We start from the raw sequence: 22,060 nt of genomic DNA on the forward strand, positions 1-22,060 counted from the left end.
TTTTATTGCATTGATATTATGGTAAGCCTACTAAAAATATTTGATATTACTGAAACTGGCTAACACATTTCATTAAATAATTACTTTTATTATTACTATATAGTACTATATACTGTACTATAAAATTACTATATTATTGTAACTTGTATTGAATAAATGTAATTTTAAAAAATGTTACTGTACTATTTTAACATAAACAAATGATTGTTTCTACATTTTTTAAACAAAGAACCTTTTTGGTGAAAAATGAATAAGGCCACTAACAAAATGAACAAATTTGTGACATTGACCATGTTAACTGTACAAAGACCCATTATATATATATAAAAAAGAAATAAATTTAACAATTACAATTGAGTTTCACGAAAACAATTGTATATACCACTTCAAATGCATGGTATTATATTAAAATTATAAAAATGAGCATTATATTTACACACACACGGGGTCCAAAAGTATATAATAATAAAAAAGTATTATCCTTCTTTAGACTTTTGCATGCAATTAAACTGCTGTACTTATAATAAAGATTTACAGCACATGATATTTCCTTTTTTTCTTTATTAGCCTATAAATGACTCCTAAAAGAAGGAAACAAACTCTTCAGTTTTTCAACAACAGTTTATTATCGCAGTGATTGGTAACAAAAAGAACCCCCCATTTAATTCAACTACAAGATCTACTGTCCTTGTACAGAACTATAGAAATTTTGGGATTGACAGAAGAAGAAAAAATGTAAAAATACTCAATTCCTGTCTGAACAGGCAAACCGTAGGATGCAGCCAGAGTATTACGTATGCAATTTCTGTGTGTTGATTCACACAAAATTACACAGAATTTTTTGTATTGAACATCAGTTGGGCTTAGCACAGCTCTAGATATCCTTGATGACATCCTCAAGCTCTTCTTTTGTGTACATGTGAAAGGTCTTGCCGGGCTCTACTGTGGCAAGCTGCAGGCAGAGAAAAGGAAATTGTCAGACCTTCAAATACTTTTAAATTAAATTATATTTCACATGACCGCCCCCATGTGAGGTGAAGTGCTTGTGCATTACCTCAATGTTGGTGGCATTGAGTTTCTCCTCCATCACTTGTTTCAGAATAGTGAGAGAAGACTTGATGGCATCCTTTAACGTCATGGACTGAAAAAAGAAAGATATTTTATGAATGTTTACTGGGGAACAGAAGCGACAAGTATAGTGTGATTTTTTTTTTCTCTCAAAGCAATTCGATTTATGAAGAAGTATTTTGGACACTGGCCACTGCTTATTAGATTGCAGGGTCACATGGGTGAGTCTTGTGACTAAAGTTACACTAGTAGAGGCATGACATACTGGAATGGGAAGATGGGTGGGGTGGATTTAAAAAGGGACTCTGATTTCCTGAGCACGTGGCTGTAGGATTCTCTCGAGAGAAACTCTTTTCTCTGTGAGAATATCAACTTGATATAACCTGGCTGTGGCATTATGGATCAGATGGCTAAATTAGAACTGTTGTTATATACACATGGAGATGATTTTCCATTATATAAAAGTACATACTATATAATATAATATAATATGTTACAACAAGTTAGTTGTTCCCAAATTGCCTATATTTGCCTTTAGAATTCAATTATACAACTTACAATGCAAATGGTTGCTAGGCTAGCGTGATTTGTTTTTTTAAATCAAAATTTACTCAATATCAAATTAGACTTACAGAAAAATCACTAAGATGTTTCAGATACAAAAAAATAATGCTACTTTTGAAAGTTTGTGCAGGCTCAAGGGATGTTGAGCTGTGCATTCAACTTGAGCATCAAAACTGAGCCATCAGATTACCATTTCATTATTAATTTCACCACAAAACCTTAAAAAGTAAATTGAGATGAAGAGGAGAGAGTGGGTAAACAAACCTTGTGGTAAACCTCCTGCAGAGAGCTCTGAGCACCTTCAGATGCTGAGCCAATAGCCCTGGCATCACACTGGACAAAAGTGCCAGAAGGATCCATGTGGTATCTGAAAAAAAAAAAAAAAAAAAAAAGATTAGTGTGATTTACATACTATACAAACCAAACAAGTCTGTACGAGTGCCTAATAAAGAAAAATCCGGGTATTCAGAACTTCTCTGAACTTACTGAATCTTGGAAAATTTTGAATTTTTATGGAATCATTTAATAATAATTATAATGTTTTTGATACTGATTTCTTCTAGAACTACACAATTCTAATTCCGTTTTTGTGATTGCAAATTAAAATGTTCTTTATTATTATAAAAGAACACTGTGATGCAATTCACTCTGAAACATGCGGCGCATATATTTATTTAATTGAATCATAGCCTTGACAATAATAATTGATAATCGCACTAAGCGATATTGCAATTTCAGTTTTATTCTGATTAATCATGCATCATTAAACTGGGTAAAACTTTAAACAACAAATATTGTAATTATAATAATTATAATATTCTTATACTGATTTCTTGTAGAAGTGCACGATGCAAGAAAAAAATATCGAAATTTTGTTTATGATAAACAAAATAAATTAAACAAAAAAACTCCAGGTTTGCTGTGCTCGGTTGAACTGCACAATTTGGCGAAAAAAAAAAATCTGAACAAAGAACACTGCCAGGATTCACTCTGAAATATGCAGCACATATACTTAATTAAATCAAAGCCTTGGCGATTTGATGACCGCACTAAGTCATATTGCAATTTCATTTTATTCCAAATAATCATGCATCCCTATTTTCTATGCATAGTAGGGGTGGAACGGTTCACAAAATCCTCGGTTCGATTCGTATCACGGCTCTGTGGTCACGGTTTTCGGTTAGATTCGGTATACATAGTTAATGTTTTTTTTTTTCCTTTTTAATACTTTATATTTGATGTTTATGTATGGTATTTCTATAGCCTTATAATCTACCATTTACAGGATTTAAAAAATAAGTTATTCTCAAGGTCATGTAATCAAAAAACTGAATGAATGAGGCAGCTTGATCTTAGGAATAGACACATTATTGTGACACTGACAATCATAAATTAAATCGGCTATTAGATACAGCAAGAGGGGAGATGTTTCATTAATTTCAACAGGCTTTTCATTTATTTGTAAAAAAGTTGACAACTGTTGGCCTTAAACAAATTGTAGCTGTGAACAAAAACACTTATTGTCAAATTTAAAGAATAGGCTTTCTTGTCAGTGCCAACATTTATTACAGTGATGTTAACTTTGTGGTGGCTCTAAAAATTAAATCTTTAAATGAAGAAAAATAACTTAAAGCTGTAGATTTTTATGGTGACATTTAAATGCTTCAGGTGGTAGAAGTTGCTCTTTCCTACCCAACTTTCGTCTGGGGTGATGTCTCCGCAGATGAGCTAACATATTGGAAGTGTACCATTAGCATAAGCAACACGTGTTGCACAGTGCTTGCAAACTGTCGCGGTTTTTACCACCACTTTCTTACCGCCATCGTCGTCATATGTAGCACTAAATCCAAAATGATCCCACACAGTAGACTGAAACGATACTGTCGGTGAGTCCTCTAAAAACTCATTCACCTCCGTGCCAAATGATAAAAAACACGTTGCGCTGCGTGTGGCCGGATCCGAACAATACACACGTGTCTCGAACCGTGACAAGTGAATTGAACCGTTCCACCCCTAATGTATAGATTCTAATTTCTAGATAAAGTATAGATAAAGGTCATTCTACATCAATCAGGGTAAAACATTCAAAAATAAAAACAAACTAGCGAAATTCATAATTGTTTTAAATATTTACTGCAACAAAATGCTGCACATTTACCTAGCTTAATACTAAAAACAAAAGAAGTATACTTACAGCTGAGGTCCTTTCTCATCCACACCACCAAAAAGCAGAGCGACACCAAAAGGACGGCTCTAAAGTTGAAAAAAAGAGGAACATTTGTAGTCAAACCACAACTAGAGACTCCCGTCCTCAGTGAAATAAAACTGAAGCCCAATGGCTCTTACCATAGCGCCAGGGTCAGCGTCCTCCTCTCCAAACTGCAGAGCGAGGTTAGACACGGCCTGCGTTACGCTCTCCACCGTCATCGTCTCATTGTAGGTAAACCAATGGTTCTGCAGAAACACTAGAATGCTTACAATATAATCTTTTGCATTTGGAGTGAAAACTTTTTCTGCCAGCTGTACACTATTATTACTGAACAAGACCCAGTGACAATACGGATTATGAAGAAACTTTAACTGACCTGTGTTTCCACTCTTGCTTTGTCAATAAGCGTTTTTGCATCAGCTATTAAGCCACTCATGGCACAGCCTGTATTAAGAAATGAACATGATCATTCACAACTAGCTTTATTACCCTTATCCTCACCGAGAATATGTACTATAATCAAAGTTTGTCTAACCAATATGAGTGTCGATCTCTACAATCTTTTCAATGCTGCTGGGCTCCATCAGCGGAGAGGTTATTCTCTTCTCCACAGCGAGACACACTCCCTCTGATGTCTGAATGCCAATGGCTGTGGACCCCAACTGGAAAGAGGCACAAAGCAAAGAAAATCAGCACGACATTCACTTCTTACAACATGAGAAAAGCTGAGAAAGACACAATATTCTAGTAATAAGAAGTGCTACATATCATATTACAAGTATTACATATTATATAATCTTATTATTCTAGTAGACAGTGTTAGTAAAACTCAATATATTATTGAATATACAGAAAAGATTTACCTTGATGGCTTCAATAGCATATTCTACTTGAAAAAGCCTTCCCTCTGGTGAGAAAGTGTTAACTCCTCTGAGGATGGAAAAAAAAAAGTAAATACGATACAGTAAGTATATTCAAATCTGTATTTATAATAGCTTTTATACACTGTAATAAACTGTAGAGTTGATGCATTTATTATACTGGCAAAACAAAACTGAAAGTGAAAGTTTCAAGACAAGAGGGTGACATTAAATTACATGCTTTGAAGAGATGTGTGCAAGTAATATATATATATATATATATACACACACACATATACACCACAAGCATGAAAAGACGTTCAAAGCAGTGAAAGCATAAAGTGTAAATAAAGGTCATTCTTCATCTTACCTGTCATATTCTGATCTTGTTAGGAACATTTTGAAATGCAAATCTATAAAAATTAATACGAAATTGTTAAAACAGACCTGGATTAGCAAACTTTAAATGAAGTAAATTAGCACAAAACAACAGCTTGCTGTGTAAGCGGCGCGATGTTGGCATTGAAGTGCATCACCGGCACCCTTCCACTGATTGGATGATTTTGCGATGAAAGGCGGGACTAAGAGCCAACTATCTATTTGATTGGTCGGACCACCATTCACTCAATGACAAGGCATGTTTCATTTCAACCAAGTCATTCATAGCTGAGCGCTTTAAAAATACTCCCAGCTTATTTATTTTCATCTATGCACTTTTAAAAACCCTCATTTAGCTCAATGAGCAGTTTGCCCATAAGATTAGTATACATTTCGTTCTTTATTTTGATTAAACCATGAGAGAACCCATACACATGAGCATCTGCCGTTAGCTAACCGATTTACTACTAAATGAACAAAACACGGGCCGTTAAAACAACTTTATACAATATGCTTTGTTGTTTCAAATACTTTTGTCTGTTAATTTGCGACTTACTGCAGTAAAGCACAACAATAAATGAATTTCTTACCTTCTGCAGTGGAGGGTGAGTTTGCTAGTTTCAACAGTGCAGGAAGTGTTTATACATAATCGCCCGACAAAAACGTTCAGGACAACTTAGGTTCCTACCCTTTAGCACACTGGCTATTGTGCCATATGACGACGATATGAATATGGACTATATATCTCGTAACAAAATAATTATTTACAAATAAAAGACTCAAAAATGTTTAAAATCAAATTATAACATAAGTGAAATTAAACTTAAGGTGGTTAATTCATATCTATTGCAAGTCAAAGGATGAAATACAATTTTCCAATAATTTTTTAATGCCACAGAATTGTACATGAAACTGTAAATAAAACGTACCTATAATCAAAATTCTGCATTCTGTGTGTGCATGCATGGATGTGCATCAGAGATATTTTCTTCTGCATTTTATATGTATATAAATATTTAAACTTATTTTTGAAAATAAATGTAGCTATTATTGCGAAATGTATTTGACCTTTATTAAACTTTAGGGATTTGCTGCTTTTTTCTTATGCACCTCTATTTTTATTATTTTTTTCAGTCCTATTAAATGGAAAATATTTGTGATTCCTTAGGATAAAATGTGCAATTTCTTCAGTTTTTTAGGCATTTATTTAGAGAACATCAAATTCAACAATGTTTATTGTAAATACACATAACAAAGGTCACGCAAAAGCCACTTAATAAACTTGCCTAATGAAATAATCTTTTAATAAAGATTCGTGTTCTTAATATTTTTTATTAATTTCTGCTATTCATAACCACGAATAAAAGCTCAATCTTTTGCTTATTTAGGCCTGTTTTGTACATGTTTCTCTGTTTCTGGAGGGATCTGGCAACATTTACGCGTGTATGTCACTTTAAGAGAAAGTTGAAATCACGTGTTTCACTGTAGAAAGTTTGACAAGTTGGTCGACACAAGTCCTCTATTTTTCCCGCTAGCGAAAACCTTGAACGTCATTGTCGTGTGTCCTCTTTTTTTTTGTTAATAACGAAGTCAGAAACTATCCTGGAATCGAAGTCTTCTCTATTAGCTACAGTATAAAAACACGCCCAAAAACATGGAAATCTTACAGGTAATAAACTAACAGCCGTTTGGTGGTCTTTTCCGCTCAGGAGATCGATTGAAGGATTTCGTCTTTATTTTCTCCACTTACAGAAAATCATGTCTGGTTTTAGTCTGGATTTGGGACCTGTGAAAGAGCCACTGGGATTTATCCGAATCCTGGAATGGGTGAGTTGCTGCGATCATTCAACAGATCCAAATGTCACGTTGTATATTTTTGATGGGGCGTTCAGTATGACAATTGATACACTCATGCAAATATCTTTAAACACTGTATCATGCGACCATATGCACGCACCTTTAGTTTAAACGATGATACAAGTTCGCTTCAGTCACATATGGTGCTGTTGTTTTGTCATTAAGGGGCAACACCCATGTCAATTTAATGACAACTGGATCAAAACTCGTATATTTTCCATTATTAAGGTCATCTATACATATACACATCTTTACATGTTTCATCTGATAGGGATTGTGCTGTAGAAATCTTCTCAAGCATACAAATGCATGCAAATTTATACAAGTTCTGCCTTGCACACTGTCTCTTGAGAATTAAATGTGTTTACATTGCCAACTGTAGGAGCCACCAAGATAGTCATGTTTGCCACATGCGCATAAGAGGCTCCTATGGTGGACTTCAGACTTATACTACATATACCACTTCAAACAATGGAAAATCTAGGCTATAAAACACACCTACCTGCAGGGCTCTGCGACTGATGTGGGTAACTAGGCCTCGACTCACTCTCTGGAGGTCATTAACCTACTAAAAATTCAGGCTGGATGTGAAATTAACTTTTTGATTTACGTGCTATACAATTAAGTTTCGATGATCTAGAAAAAAAGTTTAATAGATTCTAGAATGTAGAAGCTTTCTTCAGATGGGCATCTCAGCTACTTTTGCATGGCTTGCAAGCTAAATATATTTTTGTTTGTCCTCAGTTTAGTGGTAGACTAGACTGAAATTCAATCCAGTTGGTCTGATATAGTTTAGAAGTCCGGAAGTAGAGGCTAACTGCCACAAAATTCAGTGTTGATATGTGACACTATACCTGCGTAAACACAGACGTAAATATCCGACAGCACTGATACCAGCCAAGATCATTTTTAGAAGTGGTGATGTATGTTCAGAAAAGAATCTCAGCTGCTTTTGCTGAAATAGCTTGTAGTTTAACAGATATTCACTAATTGACCAGGCCATGCACGTGCATTGATCCTTTAAAGTTGGCATGAAACGTAAGTTACAATAGTCTTTCCTTCCCTATTTATAAATCTATATCAGAGTTAAACAGCTTCTCAAACAATTTTGTCCATTGGGAATTGGTTGGATGGTTGTGGTTTGCTATTGGTCCATCTCATATGAGTGACAGGTTGCCTCGCCCTTGTGCCAGTAAACGCGTCATCAGAGAAGAGAATAGTGATGGGAAGTCCGATTCTTTTCCCCAAAGTTCGTTTCAAAAAAACGATTCACCAGTTAGTTTACATAATCATACAATTATGTCACATTATACGCAATGCTATTATTATAAAGCACCCAATAATGATGTGAAACACAGGTGCTTTACATCTATAGTGAATTAATTAGTCTTAATCAACTTACCTTTTTACATAAACCATGAAAAACCATTTAAAAAAGCCTTTAATTTCAGCTCTTGTCTCAAGTCATCTGCTCAGTTTACGCTTGCTTGCATCAGCAGCTCATCGGTTCTTTGTCCGAACCGTTTCCTTGGTTCAGCGTACTGGTGACTCGTGAACTGTTGTAACCATTAACCGGCTCTTGAACTGCTATCAGTGCACTGCTGTTGACTCAATCCGTTCTATTTGTTATGCTTTTCAGTAAAAGACATCAGAAATATACATTTTCCCCCCTTAATGAAACCTTCAGGGGACAATTCCCTGCATGTCTGACATATCCGTACTCTTCTCAGTTCACTGTTGTAGCTAATGGAACGCTGGAGTAGTCAAAAACCGGCATCATAGGATCATATACTCCTGGATATTGGCTCATTTCGAGACTGTGCGAGTCTCAGGCACGTCCGAAAGTGAGTTTTGTGCTGACTCGAGCCGCAAACTGTTTAAGACGGGCACGTGCATTTAAAAAATAGTGATGTGCATGGATAAATCATTTATAATAGTGATGTGAAGTGACGTGAAGGCAAGGTATAGGAACCCATACTCGAATTTGTCTTCTGCATTTAACCCATCCATGTTAGTGCACATACATTAGGAGCAGTGAGTAGTGAACACACACACACACACACTGCATACTGTAGACACACAAACCCAGAGCAGTGGGCAGCCATTTTTTCTGTAGCGCCCAGTTAGATGTCTTGCTCAAAGGCACATCAGTAACCTTCGGGTTACCAGTCTGACTCTCTAACCATTAGGCCACGACTGCAATATTCCATGAAAAAACAAGAATTGTCCATTTTGATTTCTTGGTGACTTTAAATGTTGTCTAGGCCTTTGTTTCTTGGCGACATCTTTTTTCTTCTCTCACCTGGCAGGTTTTACATCTCTTTCGCTTTTGCCAGACCCTTTGTAAACATTTGCACTTTGCACACAGTTTTGCTTTGCCTTTGCAAATCATTATAATTCCGAACGTGCAAGGTGGTAGAGAAAACAAAAGGTGCAATTTAACACTATAGTGTGTTGTTTTGGATCCTTTGTGTGGAGGTAATGGAATTTCAGCAACTTAATCCAGGTGCTGTTTACAAGGGGGGACACATTTCATCACAAGCTCATTTGAAGAAAACCCACAGAGCAATATACAGTGAGGAAAATAAGTATTTGAACACCCTGCTATTTTGCAAGTTCTCCCACTTGGAAATCATGGAGGGGTCTGAAATTGTCATCGTAGGTGCATGTCCACTGTGAGAGACATAATCTAAAAAAAAAATCCAGAAATCACAATGTATGATTTTTTAACTATTTATTTGTATGATACAGCTGCAAATAAGTATTTGAACACCTGTCTATCAGCTAGAATTCTGACCCTCAAAGACCTGTTAGTCTGCCTTTAAAATGTCCACCTCCACTCCATTTATTATCCTAAATTAGATGCACCTGTTTGAGGTCGTTAGCTGCATAAAGACACCTGTCCACCCCATACAATCAGTAGGAATCCAACTACTAACATGGCCAAGACCAAAGAGCTGTCCAAAGACACTAGAGACAAAATTGTACACCTCCACAAGGCTGGAAAGGGCTACGGGGAAATTGGCAAGCAGCTTGGTGAAAAAAGGTCCACTGTTGGAGCAATCATTAGAAAATGGAAGAAGCTAAACATGACTGTCAATCTCCCTCGGACTGGGGCTCCATGCAAGATCTCACCTCGTGGGGTCTCAATGATCCTAAGAAAGGTGAGAAATCAGCCCAGAACTACACGGGAGGAGCTGGTCAATGACCTGAAAAGAGCTGGGACCACCGTTTCCAAGGTTACTGTTGGTAATACACTAAGACGTCATGGTTTGAAATCATGCATGGCACGGGGAACCTTCCTTCCTTCCTTCCTTCCTTCCTGCTTAAACCAGCACATGTCAAGGCCCATCTTAAGTTTGCCAATGACCATTTGGATGATCCAGAGGAGTCATGGGAGAAAGTCATGTGGTCAGATGAGACCAAAATAGAACTTTTTGGTCATAATTCCACTAAACGTGTTTGGAGGAAGAAGAATGATGAGTACCATCCCAAGAACACCATCCCTACTGTGAAGCATGGGGGTGGTAGCATCATGCTTTGGGGGTGTTTTTCTGCACATGGGACAGGGCGACTGCACTGTATTAAGGAGAGGATGACCGGGGCCATGTATTGCGAGATTTTGGGGAACAACCTCCTTCCCTCAGTTAGAGCATTGAAGATGGGTCGAGGCTGGGTCTTCCAACATGACAATGACCCGAAGCACACAGCCAGGATAACCAAGGAGTGGCTCTGTAAGAAGCATATCAAGGTTCTGGCGTGGCCTAGCCAGTCTCCAGACCTAAACCCAATAGAGAATCTTTGGAGGGAGCTCAAACTCCGTGTTTCTCAGCGACAGCCCAGAAACCTGACTGATCTAGAGAAGATCTGTGTGGAGGAGTGGGCCAAAATCCCTCCTGCAGTGTGTGCAAACCTGGTGAAAAACTACAGGAAACGTTTGACCTCTGTAATTGCAAACAAAGGCTACTGTACCAAATATTAACATTGATTTTCTCAGGTGTTCAAATACTTATTTGCAGCTGTATCATACAAATAAATAGTTAAAAAATCATACATTGTGATTTCTGGATTTTTTTTTTTTTAGATTATGTCTCTCACAGTGGACATGCACCTACGATGACAATTTCAGACCCCTCCATGATTTCTAAGTGGGAGAACTTGCAAAATAGCAGGGTGTTCAAATACTTATTTTCCTCACTGTAATTTGACTTGCATAAGGTGTAAATGAAGCTGTTATCTCATTAGGTTAGAGATTACATTTGGAGATCTAGACAAGCTGAACTGGAAGGTGGAACAGGTCTGGCATTAGCTGCGGAAAAGTGCTTGGATGTGGAGGAGGATATGGTTAATATGCATTCATAAGCATTTTTGAGAATGTCCTGAATTGCAAAACATCTAAGGAAACAGGCGGTTTGACACATTATTTACGTAAAGCAAGAATGTCAGCCACTCCCTACAAAACCAGCATGTGTCCACAGTGATGTTTTTGCTTTTAACATCCACAACCCAGTCTTCCAGTAATAATACAACAATGGAGAGGAAGTATTGGTCGCTAACAGGTAAATCACCCTCTGATGAGGTTGACCGTGCTGGCAGGGACCGTTCATTTACACAAAGACGATCTTTAATAGTCACTTGCTGTGTGTAGGTGTGCATTCCAGCGTGAACGGGGCATCGGCCCACCATGTGGTTCTGTTTGGTGCCAGGCACCCTTAGTTGGCTCGCTGTGCTTCTCTGTGCCAAGCACCTGCACCACACGCTGACCAGGAATGAAGCCAGAGTCTTGGCGGGGTGAAGATCACACACCCACTCTTCAGAATGCAGAGTGATTTACATGGCAGCAAAAATCATGCTATTTTTAGAATCATTTTGAGGTGCAATCCAGACCAGCGTGTCTCAGAGGATCGGATATCTGGTTTAGTGAAAGAAGAAAACAATCTAGACTGGAAAAATAGACTACTAAGTCTGTTCAAATTTATCTTGATTAATTTATCACTTCAAACTAATTAGACAAATATATATATATATATATATATTAGTACTATTTTCTGTGAATTATATAAAAGCTGTCAAGAAATGTGTCATATTTAAAAAATCTGATTGTAAAATGGAATTCTATTTATATTTTTCATATTTAGAGTAATTATAGAAAATATTTTATTTGAGGAAATTATAGAAAATATACTAATTCACATAAAATATATTTTTCTTAAAGACAATTAGGTCTATTTTTAGGACCTTAGCCTAATATTTTGCATTGTGACCAATTCATTTTTGCAGGTTCCCAACATTATTATTTGAGTATTATTTATATAAATCTTTTTTTTTTAAACATAAATAATAAAGTACCATTTAATGAGCTTTTATTTAGATTTTCAGTTTTCATTTTAATTTGTGTTAGTAATTTTGTCATATTTATTAATTTGTGTATTTATTTATTATATTCCAGTTTAAGTAATTTTAGCACCTCAGCTTAAATTAGAAAAGTTGATCCCCATTCCCTCCCACAAAATTTCTCACAAAGGACTTCTGGGACTGAAATTCTGCATCCCACTATTGTTTTTCCTGTATAATAGCAATTGTTCCTTAGAAGATCCTTCAATGTGTCTTAAACAGGGGGTTCCACAGAGACACTTCTGTGATCAAACAATCCTTGGAATGCTTTAATATTTTGCTAAAATGTAAAACTTTAACTTGGTTTGAATATTTGTGTTTCGTTTCCACTGACTGAATCTCAAGCTGTGAGTAGAGCTGTCTTAAAGGGATAGTGCACCTGAAATTAAAGTCTGTCATTTTACCCACGAAAGAGTCATATGGGTGGAAACAATATGAGGGTGAGTAAACTATCGCTTTAAGCATTTTCCCATTAGGCCTTATTCACAATATGCTTAATCCGAGATCCACAGTGTTCTTCTGTTTTACAGCATGGCTCTTAAAAAGTTATCTTTTTAATGATTGCTATGAATCCTGGCACTTTTTTTTTTTTTTTTTTTTTAAAGCAAATCACTTTAGAAATAGGGGGAAAGACTGGCTCATAGAGCACTGAAAAAAGCCTGCAGAATCTATAAATCAGAGCTGTGCTACTGTAGTTATTCTCACACATGTCTGCAAAAGCCACTTCCTGTGTGGAAGTGGGGCGTTTGTAAAAGGAAAGCAGCGAACCACGCGCCAGGATATTGAGTCAGCAAGGGGAAAAGCATTGACGGATCAAACACTCAATCCATTTCACTCTCATTTATCATTTCACTTCACTGACAACTGGTTTAAATTAATGTTGAATTCATGCTTTTGAAGTCTCATTTTTTTCATATGCTAAAGCTGTTAAACCTTCACTAATAAAATTCAGGCACAACAAATGTTTAAATTCAGATCCTATTCCAGTGGTCAAAATAGAATTCAACTAAATATTTATAATGATCAAACATGAAATGCTTACATGAATTGCTGAAATAAATGTTTATTTTACTAGTTTACTCAATAACAGAGCATTTTCACATGTTCAGACTTCTGTAAACAGAACCGATAAACTGATAGCTGATATCAGAACCGATAAACTGACCAAGTGTGCATAGTTAAAGTCAGTGCTGATATCAGAACCGATATATGACAACTGCTCAGTAATGATTTCATGGAAAATGCTACACAGATGTCTTATTATCATGATTATTGTGCTTTCAGATTTTCACCATTTGTGCCTTTGCCACCACTGGTGGTTATGTCGGATCCACTGTGGTGACTCATAACTGTAAAGGCGAAGATATCACTGCTAATTTTGGATATCCTTTTAGGTAAAACAACCACATTTCTTTTACATATTATTTCAAAATAAAGGTATCTTTTTTTTTCATTGTTAAAATGCTGTTCAGCTGTAAGTCATGCAATGAGTAAGCCATTTGCAATTTGTAGAGATGCACCGATGCTAAATTTCTCTGCTGATACCAACAGCATATTATTTAGAATGATATCTGCCAATACCATAGTTTGATTTCTCAAGGAAAAAAATCTCTGCCAAATAATGCTGTAAACTATACAGGGAACCCTCTCATTTGGGACATTACCACAATTTTAGAGGTTAAAATTAACAACAGAGCTATTATATTCAACTGGTATTTATTTTCAGGTATAATAATAATTACACTCAAATAAAAACTGAAAGTTTCTATGCAACTCGGTTGCACATAAGGTAGTTTTCATAAACACTTGTCTTAATGCGAATTTATTCTAGCATAATTAACAGTAATTCAGCTCCTGTAGTGTTTTTTTATGCGTAAATGCTTTTATCAGTTGATACAGATTACTGGCAGATACATCAGTGCATCTCTATTATTATGCTTAAACATACAAAACATGTTAAACATGTGACTCCTACTTACCAGGCTCCAAAGTCAGCCATATTTAATTGATCATTGCAATGGGACCAAGAACGTGACCTACCTGCAGGGAGATTTCTCCTCCTCGGCTGAGTTCTTCGTCGCTGTGGGCGTCTTGGGCTTCCTGTATTGTACTTTCACCCTCATCCTGTACTTGGGCTACCAGCAGGTTTACAGGGAGACTAGCCGTGGCCCCATGATTGTGAGTCATCAGTCAATGCATTTTTTTTTAATTTTTTTTTTAAACATTATGAGTGAATGTGAGTGTATGAATTATTATCTTTGTGCAATTGTCATTTGTATGATTTTTTTTTTTTTTTGTATGCAAAAGCAAGGCATTAAAGGAGAACTCCGGTCAATTTTAACATTGAGCTCATTTTTTTGTACATTTGGAGTGCTGTCAATACAGAGAACAACGACAAAAATCGGTGTTGCCTACACCGTGTTATCCTCTTTTTAAAATTTGCACCCTGTTGACTTCAATGGGGCAAGTTTTAAACCTGCTTTTAGCCTCTTAACATCCTCTTAACAAATACCTGTGTTTACATCCTGTTTTCGGCTGAAGTCCACAGTAGTCGATTGCCGAGTTCACGCGCGTGATAAACCTATGCGCGTGAACTCGGCAATCGACTACTTTGGACTTCAGCCGAAAACAGGATGTAAACATGTATTTGCGCTGGCTTAAATAACATCATTTTTATTCATATCTTTCACATCTACTGCAGTCATATTCACTCGTGTTCACTCTGAAGGAATCACTCACATGACCTGTGCACTTGTAATGACACATCAAGGATGTTAAGAGGCTAAAAGCAGGTTTAAAACTTGCCCCATTGAAGTCAACAGGGTGCAAATTTTAAAAAGAGGATAACACGGTGTAGGCAACACCGATTTTTGTCGTTGTTCTCTGTATTGACAGCACTCCAAATGTACAAAAAAATGAGCTCAATGTTAAAATTGACCGGAGTTCTCCTTTAAGAGTTTGTGACTTGTTGTTTGGAACAAAATGATTTTTGTGATACAGAAGATTTAATATAATATTAAAATATGTTTATTTTTTTAATTGATTTGATTTGCTGTTTATTCATTTATGGCCGACCAATATGCATTTTTCAGTAGACGTCTTATGGTAGGGCAGCCGATATAATTCCTGTATGATACAATTTAATGGTTGCAAATGGGATGTTTATTTTATTTAAAGTGCCCCTTTTAAGCTAAAGGTTCCAAATTTAGTTTTGGAGGACTTCTACAATAGTTTTACATGCATCCAAGGTCAAAAACACTTTCATTTTCTTTTTCACTTTTTTTTTCTCACAGTGTCTGAAACAGTTTGATAAAGGGTTCATTCTCCCTAAGGGTACATTTACATGACAACTATGTACTAAAAACATGATTTTTTTTTCCTTCGTGTTTTTCGCGTATAGACAACAGTCAAAACAATCCCCATTCACACGGATTCAGGAGAACGACTAAAAACGCTGTTTTGCATGCCAGGCCAGTAGTTGGCGATGTCACTTTGAAAAGAAACACTACTCACCTATAGACTGAACACGCGAAATGCATGCACACGACGTCACCATTTTCACAAATTTGCATTTTTGTAGTTTACACAGAGAAAATAACGGTGCACTTTGAAAACTGCTTTTAAAAGTTTGCGTTTTCAGGCCCCCAAAACGTGTAAATGAACAGCCAAAACGCATAAAAAGTTTAACATTTTTAGTTGAAAATGGTGTCGTGTAAACAGCCCCTAAACCCCTCCTTTTCGAGAACCTAAAATGCTCTGATTGGTCAGAAGGCCCAGTCTGTTGTGATTGGTCTTGGTTTGTCGGAACCCAAACGCCTCATTACCATATCTGACTTTCAGCTCTGGATCTTCTCAGTGCTTGATGCACAGTGATACCAACAGTAACAATGATGTTGGTTTCACCATATCATTTGAGTCTTCATCCTTTGGAAGTGCAGCAAAGTGGATTTGCTTTCAGAAAACAGCGTCTTCTCGACATGGAGACAACACAAACCAGACTACAATTACTGACAATTAATGACTTTTTGATATTTAAAGGTATAGTGGAAGATTTTCTTTTTCCGGGTGGATCATCAAGACTATTGGTCCTTCTAGTTGTCAATCATTCTGGTGATATGTTTACGTAAGGCCGTCGCACGTGCTCGTCCCTAGGTAGTTTTCGCTTTCTGCGCATGCGCACTTTCAGGTGTATATGTGTGGTGAGCTACGGCTTCAGCCATTCATTGAAGCTCGCCGTTCTCACCGGTTTTTTTTCAAAATGTCTGAGGGTTGCAAGAGAAAAAGTGTCTACGAATTGTATGACAAGAAGAGAAAGGCCTCTGAAGAAAGAAACAAGACCAGAGTGTTTTTGGGAGAATATTTCACACGCTGGCGTGCGCTAAAAGCACAGGCTTCCCACTGATGCCTCAGTCGCGAAGTTTCTACTCGACAGGTAAAGTTTGGCATGCTATTTGGAGAAATCCATTTAAAATCACTGCTAGTAAAAGTTAATGTAAGCTATGATTAGCGATGCTAGCCCTGGCACAAGTCACGCACCGCGCAGACACGGTAAACATCTCAATTTGTCTAAAGTAGCCCAAATGGTAAAAGGTATCACGCTGAAATGTTCTAAAACCTTGTGTGTTCATTTTTGATAATTCCAATGTGTTCACCATAGTATTTATTACACAAATGCTCCCCTCTCGGGAGCAGGAGTGTTGCGCATGTGCATTTTTTCAAAAAGTGGAGAGGGCGGTTCTTTTCTAAAATTCGGGAAAATCCTCCACTATACCTTAAGTCCTGGAAAACCCTTGAAAACAGCCATATTTACGAAGAGGTACTTGAAAAGTGCTTGACTTAAATACAAAATATATTAAATATATGACTTTTTTTTTTTTTTACACAAATAAAATCTTTTCATGCAAAATTAACACTGCAGTCCGTCTGTTAATCCCCCCTAATCCCTTTCTCGGTAAGAAGTACGCCAACAATATAATATAAAATATTATTTATTGAACAATAATAGCCATTATAAACTATGTATTTAATATATTTTATTTTATATATATATATATATATATATATATATATATATATATATATATATATATATATATATATATATATATATATATATATATATATATATATTATATATATATATATTATTAAATATGTTTTAAGTTGTATTTTGGATACCTTATTTCTGTAATTTGAGTTAAAAAAAAATACTAAAAAATATTGTTTGATAAGTGCGATATCTGATTGTAGTCCTTAAAAAAACTAAAAAGTATTGCAAAGTCCTTTGAAAAAACCTTGAAAGTCATGTAATTTCATTTTACAGTATCTGTACAAATCCTGGGTGGGCCAAAGTGGATGTTTGCTGGCAGCCAATGAAAACCATTATGCAAATTTGGTACAAACTACATATGTTCATGCAGGAAGTAAGACTGGAATTACGACGTCTCGTTTTAGGCAGTTCAGAATCGATTCCTTCTTTTGGGAAGCAATAACTCAATTTATTATGCACTTTCATCTTTGAAACTTTGCAGACCTTTTACATTCACAAACGGCTGTATAACACACTGCATGAAAGGTAATTTCTTGAAAAACATAATAGGGGAACTTTTTAGGAATTTTGTGTACATTGATTTTACAGTATTTACTCAAAATTCACTTATAACATTTCAAACAAGTATTCATTGTAAAGGCTGTACTTTTTGGAACTGACACTGACACTTCTGTTAACTGTCCAAATATTTGTTTCTATTATTCACATCTTCTGATGCGATTTTCTTATAACTGTTGGACTACTTTTGTGTGTTTTGTCCTTTTGACAGCAACTTATATCATTTTCTCCAACAATTCCCACGAACAAGGATTGCTATCCCAAACTTGTATCCGTTTCCTCCCCAGGATCTGATTGTGACTGGGATCTTTGCGTTCTTGTGGCTGGTGTGCTCCTCAGCCTGGGGAAAAGGCTTAACAGATGTCAAGTTTGCTACAGATCCTGAAAGGCTAATCTTTCGTTGTCTGCCTGATGTATGTGAAATGAAGAGCCACCCTTCTATGGGCCGTCTCAATGCCTCTGTGGTAAGGACAATTACTACCTATTAGGTCTGATCTTTTTTTTTCTTTTTTTTTTAATTAAGCCTAGTTAATACCTTGAACATTTCTTTGGGCAGTATTTTAATGGAGTTGATCTAAACATGTACCTCACATGTCCTACCATTGCTCTGATTTGAGGCAGCTCTATTTTTTACTACTTTTTGGTTTTGCACACACCTATAAACTGACCATCACAGACAGTTTTACTCAATGTAATATGACTGTATATTTGATCAATTATGGATACATGTTTAAAACTGTAAAGCTTACTGTATCACATTTGATACTCAGGTCTCCAAATTATGAACATGATCAAAACTTTGCTGAAAAACCTGTTGTACACAATCTACTACACGCCTTCTATGACTGATAGTTGATACTTTTTAGGAAGTAAAATGCCTTTTAGTATAATTCTAAAAACATCCCTTTTTTTTCTGTGAAATCTTTCATCATTTTTAGAAATGAAACTTACAAAGAATAAGTTGAAGCAATGAGTTGAAGCAACTTAGGTTTACTTGATTATCCATTCATCATATTTTAGAAAAATATGCGAGTATGCAAAATGACTCATCAAACTTTTGAGGAACATTTATTTGTACATCTCTCAATCATCATTGTATTGCATTGGACTATATGTTTTTCTCCCACAATAATAAAACTACAGAGCTATGATCATAAAACTAAGCATTTGAATATCATCTAAGATATTTTATTGGGAGATATACTGACAACTGATATCGTCTTACTAATGCTTTTAAGCTTTTTATGGAAGTAGTCGCTATACTGTTATAAAGATGCCATTGATTTTCATTGAAACCTTCTACTTTTTGGCCATATACTGTAAATATCAGTTACTGCACCAAACTGCATATTTTTGTTCAGTTTGGACATCTGTATAAAATTGAGGTGTTTTATTCCTCCTCAAATATGAGCAACATATGCTTACTATATCATGCTATATGAGCCATAAAAGCCTGATGTATCAAATATGATATATATATATATTTATATTTGTCAAAAAATTATTTCGACTATTATTTCAAATGTCAGGCTTTACAGGGTTAAGTTTCATTTTACTATTGGAATACAAAAAGCCCGTACCATGATGGTAGTTGAGCAAACACAGGCTTTGTTGGCAACATGACGCTTATCATCAACTTTCTGTCAACTCAGCCTTTGATCCTGAGTTTAGGTGTGACATCAGTATTGAACAGCCAATCACATGCTATGGAACAATGAAACATGCATTCACTTTTGAAATTGTCTTTAAAAATCATTTGCTATATAGTTACTTTTAATTTGAAGTAGAAACAGGGGGGAGTGACTTTATTGCATCAGACATGCAGCGCAAGTTGTTAAAAGACAAACTCTTTCATTGTGCCTAAAACGCAAGGTTGGCTTCATGGTACAGGCCATGGTTAAAGTTAGCAAAATTACTTGCACCATGATTTAGAAATAATCTCAAAGACCCATAGAAGAAAAGTGTGGTTCGTTGTGATGACATTGTCCTTCTAGTAATTTATTGGTAAGCAGAAATGAGAAGTTGAAGCACTAAATGTATCTTTCTCTCTTCTGTATCTTCTAGCTTTTTGGGTTCCTGAACCTGATATTGTGGGCAGGGAACTGCTGGTTCATCTACAAGGAGACTCCGTTTCATAAGCCGGCCAATCCGCCACCCAACGCAGAGGAAGGAGTTTCAACCTCCTAATAAGACAAGACGGCCTCCTTCCTCTCCTGTCCATCCGTTCATCAAGCAGACCACATCATCGTTTCTTCATGCAAAAGCTTTGTTTCCAGCTCCATGCATTGCAGTTCACTACATTATAAATGCTATAAGCTGAATTCATCATTTCTTTATGATTTTTATTTTTATTTTAGTGTCTGTTTGATGGCACTGTCAAGCAGGTCGTCTGAAGCAAAGCAAAAAAATAAACCAAATTTTATTAGATCAGTAGCATTTCTATTACGACTTACAAGGTAAATTGTGTTCTTGCTCATTGATGTTTTTCTTTTTATTATTAATTTGTCTAATTTGGTATAAAGATGACCTGCATCTCAATAACTCTAAATATCCACTACAATCAACAGACATTGCATTTGAAAGCTCTTATGTGAGCACTTTAACAATAGCACTCTAATATCTAGCTCTAGACATTTAAAGCTTGACTTTCCCTGTAGTTTTTAAAAACTATTTATTGGTTTAAGTGCCTTTTCATTTACGTTCACGATAGGATGTTTATGCACACCCGAAACACCTTTGACAACTAAGTCACCTTACTTTTGTCAGAAAAGGACAAACTGAAAAAAAGAATCATCTTGGTTTCAGCCATAAAGCCTCTGATGTTTAGTCTATAACCTTTATTTTACATCCTTGTGTGAATTCTCTGAGTTGACTCTTTTTGAAGTGGTATTTGGTAATACTAATTACTACGCCAAAGGCCATATTTCGTTTCCTATCAGGAAAAATATGTTAACTATTCAACTAGTCATCGTTCAACAGAAGAAATCACTTGTTTTTCTACTGTTCAGAGTAGTAATGTTGTCATTATTTGTATTTGGCTGTTTGACTTGACACTGTAAAATGAAGCGTTTGTATCACTTGGGTTGATGTTTTTATTTGCAAAAAAGAACATTTAATTTTGTGCATCTGTGGCATGTTTTACCATCTTGTTTTTGTTTTTTTTTTACAGAAAAATACATTTATGGGGATTGCATTCAGTTTAATCCTAAAATATAGATTAATTGTTCAATAGCTGTGATTTGTCTGTGTGCATCTTATGTTCTGTTGAAAATTGATTGGTATTTGTTTAATTTTAAATTGGCATTTTTTTTATTATTATATTCTTAAGTAGTTGTTTTAATCATAAGATTAACTTTTCAAATTAATATTCACTGGCACATCTAAAGTATTAATCCAATTACCTGGTATGTCAACATAGCTAGAAAAAGTAGACTTAAACACATTAAATTATTAATATAAATGATTATAGTTGTGATTAAAGGGGAAAAAAACTTCAAAGTGCCATCTAAAAAACTCAAGAGAATTTCCTCCTGTCACATACTTGTCCTGAAGCAATCCTCAATTTTGGTTGTTACTTTTGGAAAAATATAGGCCTTCATTTTTGTTGTTGTGTTTTGTATCTCTATGCTAAGCTCAGAAGGAAAATCTCCACAAAGGCTGATTTTCGTTTGTATTAAAAGAGGAGAGCTGTAATTATTGGTTCGTGTTTCATTTCCAAAAGGCTGCTGTTTACTACATTACCACTAGGTGGTAGTGTTGTAAACGAAATAAATTCATCAAACTAAATCGCACTCACAAGTTTGGGGGGGGGGGGGGATGAAGATAATAAAAAAAAAATAGGCAAAATCACAACACACGTGAATGATAAACGTGTGCATTGCTGATGTTCACCATGCTTTCTAACAAGAAATACCAACGATTAAGTAAATGAAAAAATCGAGGCACAGATATTTCTCTGAATTTTTTATTTATTTTTGTTTTGCATGTGGTTAATCATCACGACACTTATAAAAAAAATATATAAACCGTAAAATATAATTTCGTATTTTTAAATATATTAAGAAGGAGAAATATTTCTATTCAGTTTAATGTCAAGTGGGTTTGAATCTTCGTACAGCAGAA

The 22,060-nt window shown here is 35.7% G+C and overlaps 2 protein-coding genes across 3 annotated transcripts; one reads left to right on the plus strand and one right to left on the minus strand.

The window, feature by feature from the left end:
- Positions 1–802: 802 nt before the first annotated feature.
- On the minus strand, positions 803–7,720 carry psma5 (proteasome 20S subunit alpha 5). Of its 2 annotated transcripts, none has more exons than XM_079856854.1 (10): positions 7,439–7,720; positions 5,072–5,114; positions 4,705–4,771; positions 4,377–4,503; positions 4,218–4,285; positions 3,979–4,086; positions 3,827–3,885; positions 1,897–1,999; positions 1,055–1,141; positions 803–952 (listed from the first exon to the last, which is right to left on the minus strand). In XM_079856854.1, exons 2-10 carry the CDS (start codon positions 5,098–5,100, stop codon positions 875–877), a joined length of 726 nt encoding a protein of 241 aa, XP_079712980.1. In that variant the 5' UTR covers positions 5,101–5,114; positions 7,439–7,720; the 3' UTR covers positions 803–874. The 2 variants fall into 2 exon arrangements, with proteins under 2 accessions (XP_079712980.1, XP_079712979.1); XM_079856853.1 differs by lacking the exon at positions 7,439–7,720 and adding an exon at positions 5,670–5,780.
- sypl2a (synaptophysin-like 2a) lies at positions 6,527–21,631 on the plus strand. Its single transcript, XM_079856855.1, has 6 exons — positions 6,527–6,748; positions 6,832–6,906; positions 13,615–13,724; positions 14,313–14,508; positions 18,226–18,402; positions 20,003–21,631. Exons 1-6 carry the CDS (start codon positions 6,734–6,736, stop codon positions 20,123–20,125), a joined length of 696 nt encoding a protein of 231 aa, XP_079712981.1. The 5' UTR covers positions 6,527–6,733; the 3' UTR covers positions 20,126–21,631.
- Positions 21,632–22,060: the final 429 nt, after the last annotated feature.

The sequence above is a fragment of the Squalius cephalus genome, assembly GCF_949319135.1.
Source record: "Squalius cephalus genome assembly, chromosome: 22".
NCBI lineage: Eukaryota > Metazoa > Chordata > Actinopteri > Cypriniformes > Leuciscidae > Squalius > Squalius cephalus.

Bases quoted from the DNA above. Each gene is read 5' to 3' on its own strand.
- psma5 (XM_079856854.1), bottom strand. From the start codon at position 5,100: ATGTTCCTAACAAGATCAGAATATGACAG. The intron at 4,286-4,376 runs GTTAGACAAACT...TTCTTAATACAG, and splicing joins AGAGATCGACACTCATATTG to GCTGTGCCATGAGTGGCTTA. The intron at 2,000-3,826 runs GTAAGTATACTT...TTTTTTTTTCAG, and splicing joins GATGAGAAAGGACCTCAGCT to ATACCACATGGATCCTTCTG.
- sypl2a (XM_079856855.1), top strand. The intron at 14,509-18,225 runs GTGAGTCATCAG...TTTCCTCCCCAG, and splicing joins CTAGCCGTGGCCCCATGATT to GATCTGATTGTGACTGGGAT. The intron at 18,403-20,002 runs GTAAGGACAATT...TGTATCTTCTAG, and splicing joins GCCGTCTCAATGCCTCTGTG to CTTTTTGGGTTCCTGAACCT.